The sequence below is a fragment of the Vipera berus genome (genome assembly GCF_964194415.1).
Source record: "Vipera berus genome assembly, chromosome: 2".
Taxonomy (NCBI): Eukaryota; Metazoa; Chordata; class Lepidosauria; order Squamata; family Viperidae; genus Vipera; species Vipera berus.
Window position 1 is genome coordinate 273,735,788 of NC_138203.1, and position 12,478 is coordinate 273,748,265.

Here is a 12,478-nt window from a genome sequence, read left to right on the forward strand (position 1 = left end):
TGCGAGCGGCGGCGTTCATTTCCCTTTCCTGTCCTTTCCTCTTGGCTGGGAGGAAGTGGCTGCTACGAAAGCCTGTCGGATTGTCTGAAGTTGGGCGCTGGGCAGCGGAAGGCGGGGGAGGCCGGCCCGTTTGCGGCCTCCGCTTGGCAGGAGGTGAGTTTCGGCGGGCGGCGAAACGGGAGGAGACGGGACGGGACGGGACGGGCCTGCAGCGAAGAAGGCGAAGGGGGGGGGCTCGCATGCAACCCCCCCTCCCCCAACAACCTGGTGCCTTCCTATTCTGTAGGATGCAGAGCCCAACGTTCCCAGCCTCACTAGCTGGAGGTGATGGGTTTAGTAGTCCACCTGCTCCCCATGCCTGACAGGGCGCCTGCTGAGGTGGGAGTATTGAAAGGAGTGAGGATCGCCACATCCCAAAGAAAGAAAGTCCCACCCTAGAATAGAATAGAATAGAATAGTAGAATAGAATAGAATAGAATAGAATAGAATAATGGAATGGGAATAGAATGGAATGGAATGGGAATAGAATAGAATAATGGAATGGGAATAGAATAGAATAGAATAGAATAGAATAGAATAGAATAGAATAGAATAGAATAGAATAGAATAGAATAATGGAATGGGAATAGAATGGAATGGAATGGGAATAGAATAGAATAATGGAATGGGAATAGAATAGAATAGAATAGAATAGAATAGAATAGAATAGAATAGAATAGAATAGAATAGAATAGAATAGAATAGAATAGAATAGAATAGAATAGAATAGAATAGAATAGAATAGAATATGAATAGAATAGAAAATAGAATAGAATAGAATAGAATAATGGAATGGGAATAGAATAGAATAGAATAGAATAGTAGAATAGAAATAGAAATAATAGAAATAGAAATAATAGAAATAGAAATAGAAATAATAGAAATAGAAATAATAGAAAGGAACGCAACAGAAGGAATAGAATAATAGAATAGGATAGAATTCTTTACTAGAAGAAAGGATGAAGATGATGGTAACGATCTTTGGCTGCTGTGTATTTTAATTTTCCCCCCTTTTTTTGTTTTTCTGGTCCTTATGATGGAAATCTATTTGCAGACTGTTCACTGCCCAGAGTCCTTTGCTGAGGTGGGAGACATACAAAATGAATGCATCAATAAATACGTTCGATTTATACAGTCGCTTATCTCACCTATGAGACTCTTAACAAAATAGACAAAATGCAGAAGATACAAATAAAGGACATTGCAGCCGAGCACGCCTGTAGCTTTGTCGGTTGGCTGGCTGGTTTCGGCATCCTGTCATCCGAGCAACATAATAAAAGCAGAAGTGGTTGGGTGACAAGGAGAGAGGAAATAACATGTGGGGCACAAAGGAAATATGTGAGCACAAAGGCAGGCAAGATAACTTTACCTGCTGTCTTTTGCTTGCATATTCCAACGTCAAGATTATGCAATGATGCTATTGCCTAAAGCTACTTATCGGCCGAATAAGGAGAAAGCGCTATTTCTTTACAGTTGCTTGTTCCCCTTTGCAGAAATACTGCAAGATTTCTGTTGCTCTCTTTTCCATTTCTGTGAGTATGCAGTGAGCTTCAAGGTGCTGGTGATGACCTATAAAGCCCTAAATGGCTTGGGTCCGGGATATCTGAGGGAACACCTGCTGCTGGCATCAAGCTCCCTTCGTCCTGTGCGCTCCCACAGGGAGGGTCTTCTCAGGGTACCGCCGGTAAAAGATTGCCGGCGGACAATACCCAGGGATAGGGCCTTCTCAGTGGGTGCCCCTGCCCTTTGGAACCAGCTGCCTGTAGAGCTTAGGACTGCCCCTGACCTTCACTCATTCTGCCGGGACCTGAAGACCTGGCTCTTCGAGCTTTCTGGCCTAGACTGAGAGTGTTAACTGGGGTTTTAATTGTATTTTTAATTGTAATTGGGTTTTTATTTCAAGGTTAGTGTAATCATTTTAATTGTTTTTAATTTTTGTAATTTGTTGCATTGTTTTTAAAAAACCTTGTGAACCGCCCTGAGTCCTACGGGAGAAGGGCGGTATATAAGTTTAATAAAATAAATAAATAATAAATACCCCAAGGTTCTCTTTTAGTCCCAGTACTCTTCAACAGCTTCATCAGTGATTTAGATGAAGCAACAGAAGGGTTATTTACCAAATTTGCAGACCATACCAAGCTGGGGGGGGGGAAATAGCCAACATTTTAGAAAATAGGCTCAAGATGCAAAAAGATCTTGACAGACCTGAACAGCAAAATGCTATTCAGTGGCGAGAAAAGTAAGGTTTTTGCGCTTAGGCAAGAAAAACAAAATGCACTATACAGACTAGGAAGTACCTGGCTCAACAGGTACAATGCGAGAGGGATCTAGGAGTCCTAGTGGACAACCACTTAAATATGAGCCAGCAAGGTGGTGCTGCAGCTGCCCAAAAAGCCTAGCCCACATCAACAGAGAGAGAGCATCAAGCTCATGTGAAGTGTTCGTACTGCTTTATACTGCTTTGGTAAAGCTACACTTGGAATACTGCATCCAGTTTTGGTCACCACGACCAAAAAGATGTTGAGAGACTAGAAACAGGAGTGCAGAGAAGAGCAACAAAGATGATTAGAAGGCTGGAGTCTTACGATGGTGGGTCTTCCAATACAGATAGTTCTCGATTTATGAGCAGAAATGAGGTCAAGATTTCTGCTGCTCAGTGAGATAGTTGTCACGTGAATTTTGCCCCATTTTACGACCTTTCGGGCCACAGTTGTTAAGCAAATCACTGCAGTTGATAACTTAATAACATGGTGGTTAAGTGAATCTGGCTTGCCCCAGTGACTATGTAGGTCAGTGGAGAAGTTGACCTTGGGATACAGCAATGGTCATGAATATGAACCATTTGCCGAGCATCTGAATTTTGATCATGGGGGATGCTGCTATAGTCGTAAGTGTGGAAAAAGGTCATAAGTCACTTTTTTCAGTGCTGTTGTAACTTTGAACAGTCACTGAGTGAATTGTTGTAAGTCGAAGACCACCTGTATTTGAGAGATTATCACGAAGAAGAGAGGGAAAACCTATTCTGCAAAGCGCCTGAGAGCAAGACTAATAGACGGAAACTAACCAAGGAGAGAAGCAACCTAGAACTAAGGAGAAACTTCCTGACAGAACAATTAACCAGGGGAACAACCTGCCTCCAGAAGCGGTGAATGCTCCAACACTGGAAGTTTTTAAGAAGAGACTGGACAGTTATTTGTCTGAAATGGTATAGGATTTCCTTCCTGAGCAGGGGGCTGGACTAGAAGACCTCCAAGGTGTCTTCCGTTATTCTGTTTTGGCACCCAGCCCAGTTATTCTTTCTTATGGGGTAAAGTGCCTTCTGATACCATCTGCTTCCTGCCATAATTTCCTTTTGTCGCTTATGCTATCTTTGAGTACATACTTTTCCTGTCTGCTTTCCACAAGCTGTTTCTGCAGTTGATTTTGAGGTTTTTTCCCCTCAAACTTGGGCCTTTTATGGGTAGTACCAATAGTACCAATAGTAATAGGCGCCTTGGGTGCAATCCCAAAACCACTGGAGCACCAGTTGAACACCATTGGCATTGACAAATTCGCCATCAGTCAATTGCAAAAGGCCTTTCTTGGAACTGCTTTCATCCTGCGACGATATCTGTAATACCATCAAACATCCACATCTGCCTATCCCAGGTCCTTGGTAAGGATTTGATAGGTAGACAAAAATGCCAAATCCAGTCTGAACATCTGGCTGACTGCAATGATTAATAATAACAATAATAACAATAATAATAATAACAACAATAACAACAACAACAACAACAACAATAATAATAATAATAATAATAATAATAATAATAATAATAATAATAATAATAATAATAATAATAATAATAATAATAATTTGGAAGAGACCTTGGAGGTCTACTAATCCAACCCCCTGCTCAGGCAGGAAACCCTACACCATTTCAGACAAATGGTTTTCCAGTCTCTTCTTAAAAACCTTCAGTGTTGGAGCGTTCACTACTTCTGGAGGCAGCTTGTTCCACTGATTAATTGTTCTAACTGTCAGGAATATAATATAGCAGAGACTTTCCCTACAAGTCTTCTGACTCCAATATATAAGCAGTATAGAGAAGAGAGCAGGATAATTAAGGCAGCCAGGCTGTTTAATAGTACTGTTTTCCCTTCCCACGGACTAGCATTTATTTATGGCTTTTAAAACAGCTTATGGATTATTAGAGGAAAAAAGCATACTGTTTGGCTCTTATAAATAAGGACATTTAAATAGCCACACACGTTCTAGCGCATTTTGATACAAGGGCACCGAAGTAAATAGGCTGCTATTTTCGTAACCTTAGGGCAGACATGTCAAACACAAGGCCCGGGGGCCGGATCCGGCCTGTGAAGTGGTTTCATGTGGCCCGCGAAGCCATCCTGGAAACAGTGAGGGAACGGCCCCCGCTGCCTTGGCCCTGGCCCAGAGATCCTCCTTCTGCCAGAGACCCTCAGATCTGTCCCACTCCTGCCCAGGCCCCCATAGGCACCCTTGATGTGAACGATGTAGAGCTGGCCATGCCCACCCAGTAGGCCACACGCACTCTAGCCACGCCCACCGCATAGGCCACGCCCACCCTGGCCATACCCACCCGGCCTCTTGAGGGCAACTGCAATGCTGATACGGCCCTCAATGAAATTGAGTTTGACACCCCTGCCTTAGGGGGTTCCTAGATCCTTATTGGCTGTCGCGATAGGAAACGGAGATGGCGCTAGTTCCATTAAACCTCTCCATGGCTGGATCCTCCTGTAATTTGTAATTGCGCAAAACCTGCACAATTACAAGTTACCGTAATACCGCTTTGCACAATACACTGAGGTGTCAGTTAATTGAACCGGCTTTCTACAGTTTATTAAAGGATTAAAAACCAACCAGGAGCTTAAAGCAGACTGAATTTAGGTTGCTGTGTGTGTGCAGCCCACAGGAAGTCCTCAACTTATGATCTCATTCATTTTAGCTACTACCGTGTTTCCCTGAAAGTAAGACCTGGTCTGATATTATTTTTTGCCTCCGAAAGAGGTATTAGGTCTTATTTTTGGGGGGTGTCTTATATTTTTCGTGACACCTGCCTCACCTTGCGACGGCGGCATCAACAGCCCCGTCCAGCAAGAGCCCGCATGGCTGCCGGCCTGCTTCTGCTGCGGTTGTGAGGCGAGGCAGGTGGGGGAGGGGCTTATATTAGCCGTAAACCCCCCCCCCAAAATCAGGGTAAGTCTTATTTTGGGGGAAACGTATTTGAAGTTACAATGGCACCGAGCAGAGTGACCTACAACCAGGCCTTTGTACTAAAACGGTTGTAGCATCTCTGCTGTCACACGATCAAAATTCTGGTGCTTGGCAATTGGTATGTATTTATGACGCACGCCGTGTCCTGGGGTCACGTGATCACCTCAGGTCTTCCTGAGAAGGAAAGTCAGCGGGGGGGGGGGAGAAGCTGGACTTGCTTAAGGACCACATGATTCACTTAACCGCAGTGATTTGGTTAACAGCTGCAGCAGAAATGTCATAAAATTGGGTGCGAGTCAGTTAATGACCACCTTGATTTTGCTGATTTCTCCGGTCCCCATCATCCAGGGCTGCAGGTGGATCAGTAACTATCATCCACAACTCCTCCCTTTGCAGATACATCTCCATTTTCAGACACCAGGAGAGGCAGTTTGTCTCATTCAGACGAGATACTATGAAGCCTCCTCCCATTACGCTGATGGAGTCCATGTATCATGCTACCACCACAAGCCACTACAAACCACAACTCCTCTGGCTCTGGGTTCAAGCTCCCACTGGCTTTCTCTTCTCTCTGAGCCCATAGCCTGTCAGAGCGCGCGCAGTCTTATTGCGCTGAGATAACCCAGGAGTAAACACAGTAAACAGTGGTTTGTATTAAATGGTGGTTTATCTTAACGCTATCTACAATATCACACACCAGGAACAATATACACACACATGCTAATATACACATGCTGAACATCCCGTGAGGACAAAGTTGTATTCTCTGTGCAGATCCTGATCGGGGTATGGCTGGAAAAATTTGTTCCTGAAAAGCAAGAGATATTGCCAGGGTTTGAGCTGCTTTGTTTGGTGAGATAGTTTCCCCCCCCCCCCCGTTTTTTTTTGATAGCCAGCAACTGTACATTTGGGCAAGGTGTGTGTAAATTTTCACAAAACCCATGTTGGCAGTGTCAAGTGCCGGGGAAATCATGAGATTCAGGCAGTATAAATGAGTATAAAGATTTAATGTAAAGAATCTGAGTAGCTAGTGGTCAAGGGAAATTTGGGGGGGAGGATAAGAGAGGCATTCAAGGTGGGCTGGATTTCGATCTCTTGTGGGCATGCAGGGACTTGTGACTTACAATAGCTTTGACCCCTCCCTCAGGCTCAGCCTGGTCATCTTTTACAGGAAGGGATCTGGGAGGTCATCTAGTCCAACTCTCTGCCCAGTGCAGAAATCGTTAAGACTATCCTACACAAATGGCTATCCAACTTAGCTTGAAAAGCTCCAGTGATGCCTGTTATTTTGGGAGACATTTTTTTGGGGGGGGGGAGGATGGAGCAATTAAGGACAGTGCAGGGGGATGACAACAACTTAATCAGATCATCTTTTTTTTTTACTGGAGAGACCAAAATCTTCCCTTAAGCCTTGGTGGTGCAGCGGTGGTGCAGTATTGTCGGCTGACTCTGCGCACAGCCTGGAGTTCGATCCTGACCACATTCAAGGTTGACTCGGCTTTTGATTCTTTCGAGGTCAGTAAAATGAGGAGCCAGATTGTTGGGGACGATGGGTTGAGATTGTAAACCACTCAGAGTGTGCGGTAAAGCAGGGGTCCCCAACCTTTCCAGCTTGGCGGCCTGGGGGTGGGGAGGGGCAGAGGGGATGCTTCTATGTGAACGGCAGGCATGCGAGCAGCCCAGGGGTTGGGGATCCCTGCTGTAAAGCACGATGAAACAATATACCAGCCTGAAGTGGCTTTTGCTATTAGCGAATGAAACCTATGCAAAGTTTCCTGGGCCCATTTTTAGAAATGCCTCCATTTTCTGTGGATGTTTTTCCCCCCACTGAAAGCCACTGGCTGAAAGACCGGGTTGCTGCCGTCTGGCTAAACGTTTTTGGTTGGGCTCTGCAAGTCATTAAATGATTCAGCCGCTACTTAGCCAACAGTCGTAGTTAGGCCCTGCTGAAGAAGAAACAGACATTTAATCTACATTATTTCCCATCCCCCCCCCCTCAGTCCGCTTTCTCACCTAAAACCTTCCGTGTGGTTTATACAGGAAATGAAGAGCATAGGCAATAAGAAGACGCCACAGGACAAAACTTTTTAGCCCTCCCATTGCTCAGGGGTAGGCAACCTTGGCTCTTATATGACTTGTGGACTTCAACTCCCAGAATTCCTGAGTCAGCCATGCTGAGGGGAAAAGGAGAGTTTCTAAGCTGTGCCATGCTGGCTCAGGAATTCTCGTGGATGACTCGTGGACTTCAACTCCCAGAATTCCTGAGCCAGCATGGCTCAGCTTGGAAACTCTTCCTTTCCCCACAGCATGGCTGGCTCAGGAATTCTGGGAGTTGAAGTCCACGAGTCATAAAAGAGCCAAGGTTCCCCACTCCTGTTCTAGTCCAACCCCCTGTTCAAGCAGGAGACCCTACACCAGGGGTGGGGAACCTTGGCTCTTTTATGACTCGTGGACTTCAACTCCCAGAATTCCTGAGCCAGCATGGCTCAGCTTGGAAACTCTTCCAACTCTTCCCTCAGCATGGCTGGCTCAGGAATTCTGGGAGTTGAAGTCCACAAGTCATAAAAGAGCCAATGTTCCTCACCCCTGCTCCAGCTGAATAGTCCCTTAGTTATCCAGCTCACAAAACTCATCCTGACAGAAATGGGAGGGAAACTAGAAGTGTCTTTGTCAGCAGATGACATTCTTATACCGTGGAATTCACTACAGGTGGTCCTCGACTTACGGCCCCGCTCGAGCCCAAATTTTCTTTTGTGAAGCAAGACATTTGCGAAATGAGTTTTGCCCCATTTTAGGACCTTCCTCGCCACAGTTGTGAAGAGAATCGCCGCAGTGGTTGTTAGTCACATGGTTGTTAAGTGAATCAGGCTTACCCCCTCAACCTGGCTCATCAGAAGTCCTCCGGGAGAAGGGCGGTATACAAATAAAATTAATAAAATTAATAAATAAATAAAAGGGATCACATGACCCCCCCAGGACTCTGTGACTGTCATAAATAAGAGTCAGTTGCCAAGCGTCTGAGTTTGGTAATCACAGCGATGCTTCAGTGGTCATAAGTGTGAAAAACGATTGTCATTCACTTTTTTCCAGGGCTGTGGTAACTTTGAACGGTCATTAAATGAGCTGTTGTAAGTCAAGGACTACCTGTAGAAGATAAACCCCAGGGCATCCGAGGCAGTGTTTCTCAGTCTCAGCAACTTAAGATCTGTGAACTCCCAGAAATATAGAATTGTAATTCCCAGAATTCCCCAGCCAACCTGGGCTTGAAAAATAGTTGTAAACCAAACGTTGGTTTAAAGCAGTATTTTTAAATGTTTAAAGATTGGACATTCATTTGAATGGTTGTAGGGCAGGGGTAGGCAACCTTGGCTCTTTTATGACTCGTGGACTTCAACTCCCAGACTTCCTGAGCCAGCCATGCTGTGCGGAAAGGAAGAGTTTCCAAGCTGAGCCATGGTGGCTCAGGAATTCTGGGAGTTGAAGTCCACGAGTCATAAAAGAGCCAAGGTTGCCTACCCCTGCTGTAGGGTCTCCTTCTTGAGCAGGGGGTTGGACTAGAACAGGGGTGGGGAACCTTGGCTCTTTGATGACTCGGGGACTTCAACTCCCAGAATTCCTGAGCCAGCATGGCTAAGCATGGAAACCTCTCCCTTTCCCCTCAGCATGGCTGGCTCAGGAATTCTGGGAGTTGAAGTCCACGAGTCATCAAAGAGCCAAGGTTCCCCACCCCTGGACTAGGAAGACCAACTCTTCCAACTCCATTATTCTGTTATATCTTCCCTAAGATCAGGGAGCAGTTGCACAAGGCCGCCCAGAGACACAGGAAAAGCTTTAACTTGTTCCTGTTAAACATTTCACCCCCCTCAAGAGTCCAGAACCTTCTTCCAGAACGGCGGGACGGAAACAGCCGGAGATAGATTCTGTCGAAATAAAAGACTTTTCTCCCAACGTTTTATGTCCCTTAGGTTTTTAGGGAGCCACACATCTCCACGGGCTGCTGCTAGTTCTCATGAAGACCATGAGACCCCGCCTGGGAACGATGCCGTCTGTTTGGACCCAGCCGTCGATGCTTCGGTTGTAAAGGCAGGGGCAAGGCCGAAAACGGCGGCTCTGGCGATTGGGGTCCGGCTACTTTTCCTGCTTTGAGAGGGCGGAGGGGGTGGGTGGGCCTGAGCGGCTCTCCCTCCCCTCCCTTCCAGAAGGAACCCATAGGCAAAATCTTCTCCGTGCCCTGCAGTTCTCACTGCACCCCCCGCTGGCCGCCGGGCAGGGCCAGCCCTCCTTCCCGCCAGGGCCCCAGGGCTTCACCTCGCTCGTCCCGAGGTGAGACGCAGGCCTCCCTTGCCGGGGACCAAATGGCATCGGGGAGAGGAGAAACAGCTGCCCTTCACCCCCAGCTGCAGGGGGCTGCCGAGCCGAGCCGGCGGCCGGCCCCGAAGATGGAGGACACGGCCGCGCAAGAGATGGGGCGGGGCGGAGTCTCCCGCTTCCTTCAGATCGGCTCCAGGCGGGAGTTCTTATCCGGAGAGGCTTCGCGCCAGGTCAAACAGGAGCCGGATGAACTTCTCCTGCCCCACCCCTGGGCTCCCGCCAGACAGGAGTTTTCGAAGTATCCTCCGTCGGGATGGAGAAACCCAGCCCTACCCAAGGCCCTGCCCTGGGACAACAGCTCTTTCCAGGCCCCCTACGAGCCCCCGGCCAGCCCCAGCCCCTGGCCCTCGGGAGGATGGGGAGGCCAGACTCTGCCCGGCCTGAGCAGGGGAACGCCGCCAGTCTATAGCGGCCAGGAGCAGCGGGAACGGAGGAGCTACGGGGGCCTCAAGGAAGAAGCTCCGACCGAAGGGACGGCCAACGCGGAGATCCGGCGCCAGCGTTTCCGGCGTCTTCGCTATCAGGAGGCCGAAGGTCCCCGGGAAGCCTGTCGGCAGCTGCAAGAACTCTGTCACGAGTGGCTCCGGCCAGAGAGACGCACCAAGGAGCAGATCCTGGAGCTTCTGATCCTGGAGCAGTTCTTGACCATCCTGCCCAGGGAGATGCAGAGCTGGGTCCGGGAACGGGGGCCGGAGACCTGCAGCCAAGCGGTGGCCTTCTCGGAAGAGTTCCTGGTGCGGCAGAGAGAGAGCCAAAGGAAAGAGCAACGGGTAACAAACCTGAGCGCACGGTCCCATCTGCTCAAAAACCATCCTCGTTCCCCGGGTTGATTGCAGGGCGATGTAAAACATCAGAACCACAACTAGCAGCGAAACAGTTAAGAGAGCGCGCTAGGAGGTAAAATAGGTATAGTTATTAGTCGAGTTTACCTTAGCAGGTAGTCCTTGACTTACGACAGACGGTTGCTTGGCAAGCGTTCAGAGTTACGACAGACTCCCGCAAAAGGCACAGCCCGATTCTGAAATTCTGACGCCCACCCCACCCACCCACCCACCCCAACATATGACTGCATTTGGGGCGCTTGGCAAGCGGCCTCACTTAGGGCTGCTTGCAGCATCCGCAATTGATGATTTTTTGTTTTAATTTTTTTTTGCCGAAAAGCAGGCGTTTACTTCTGTTTTTCAGCAAAAACGCCCCGGAACAATCAATGGGTTTGCGTAACGATCCTGGCGTTCAGCTCACGACCCAGATTCACCTCACGCCCGCCACAAAAAGAGGTCGTAAATGGCAGACTCCATTAAGCATGTAAGTCGAGGACTACTTGCATCGTAAGGCAGGATTAAGCTAATTTGTGGAAGCGAAAGTGACTGAAGAGAGTTGGTGTATATTTCATTTAGTTATTATGCCAGGTCCCTCAGAGAAAAGCGTTTTCCCCCAATAGAGAAGCAAGCTGGAATTAACCTCCCCTCTTGCCCTTTTCAGGGACGCAGTGGCTCAGTGGGTTAGGACGCTGAGCTTGTCGATCAGAAGGTCGGCAGTTTGGCAGGTCGAATCCCGAGTGCCGCGTAACAGAGTGAGTGCCTGTTACTCGTCCCAGCTTCTGCCAACCTAGCAGTTCGAAAGCACGTAAAAAATGCAAGTAGAACAATAGGGACCACCACGGTGGGAAGGTAACAGTGCTCTGTGCGCCTCTGGCATCTAGTCATGCCAACCACATGACCACGGAGACGTCCTCGGACAAGCGCTGGCTCTTCGGCTTTCAAACGGAGATGAGCACCGGCCCCTAGAGTCGGAAACGACTAGCACGCATGTGCGGGGGAACCTTTACCTTTACCTTTACCTTTACCTTGCCCTTTTCAGGTGATGTGGTCCTTCGATGAGGTCCTGGTGAACCCTACCCGACCACCGCCTGTCCAGTATCCGGCCATGACGCAGCAGGTCCATTACCCCATGGTGGCGCTGCCCATGCAGTACCCACCCTTGGCACCGCAGTCCCAGTACCCTGCCATCGGGCAGTCGGCTCCCCATCTTATTATGGCGGAGCGAGTGCCAACAGATGCTCGGCAGAGGATGATCAGCAGGAAGTCGGTGGCAGACGATGGCGCCGCCCTCCGCCCTTACGGTAAGGCGATCTTCTAGGGCAGAGGTCCCCAACCCCCGGGCCGTAGACCAGTCCTGGGCTGCGGCACGCCAGCAGCCAGTCCACACAAACAAGCAAGCCCCCTCCGTGGGATGCGGGCAGCACACAAAACCAGGCACCCTCCGTTCTGCGGAAAAACCTCTCCCCACGGAACCGGTCCCTGGTGCCCGAAAGGTTGGGGACCTTTGTTCTAGGGGAGCTACAGACCTCTGCTTCTGGGACTCCAGTTCCCATAACTTCCTTCGGCAGAGCTGTGCTGGTTGAGAGTCATGGGCTTGGAGCTGCATCTTTCCGTGCCTCAAGCAGGGAAATCAATCTTTTGGGGTCTTGGAATGGATCTACTTCTCAACCAGTCTTGAAAAATTAGTTTTTTTTTTTTAAAAAGGTGGTTTTCTATCTTGTCCGCAAAGGGAAGAAATGCACTAAAGGTAGTCCTTGACTTACAACGGTTTGTTTAGCGACCGTTCAGACCATTCACAACGGCACCGGGAAAAATGACTTATGACCGGTTTTCACACTTAATCACCGTTGCCACGCGATCAAAATTCAGAGGCTTGGCAGTGGAGTCATATTTGCGACAGTTGCGGTGTCCCAGGGTCAGAAGGTCGCAAAAGGGGATGGTGTGCCCCAGGGGGGAGGGGGGAAAGACACGGCAACCGTCGTCATAAATGCGGACCGGCTGCCAAGCG

General features: G+C 48.6%; 1 protein-coding gene across 2 annotated transcripts in view; it reads left to right on the forward strand.

Moving 5' to 3' along the window:
• LOC308663940 (uncharacterized protein) overlaps nt 1–12,478 on the forward strand; it is a 27,669-nt gene continuing 15,191 nt past the window's right edge. For both annotated transcript variants that reach the window (XR_014025548.1, XM_081320761.1), the window contains exons 1-4: nt 1–153; nt 6,667–6,793; nt 9,244–10,419; nt 11,510–11,771. Coding sequence is in view for 1 of the 2 variants with exons in the window: in XM_081320761.1 (XP_081176887.1) it covers nt 9,634–10,419; nt 11,510–11,771 (1,048 nt within the window). In the remaining variant the exon portion in view is untranslated. The remainder of the gene's footprint in view (nt 154–6,666; nt 6,794–9,243; nt 10,420–11,509; nt 11,772–12,478) is intronic.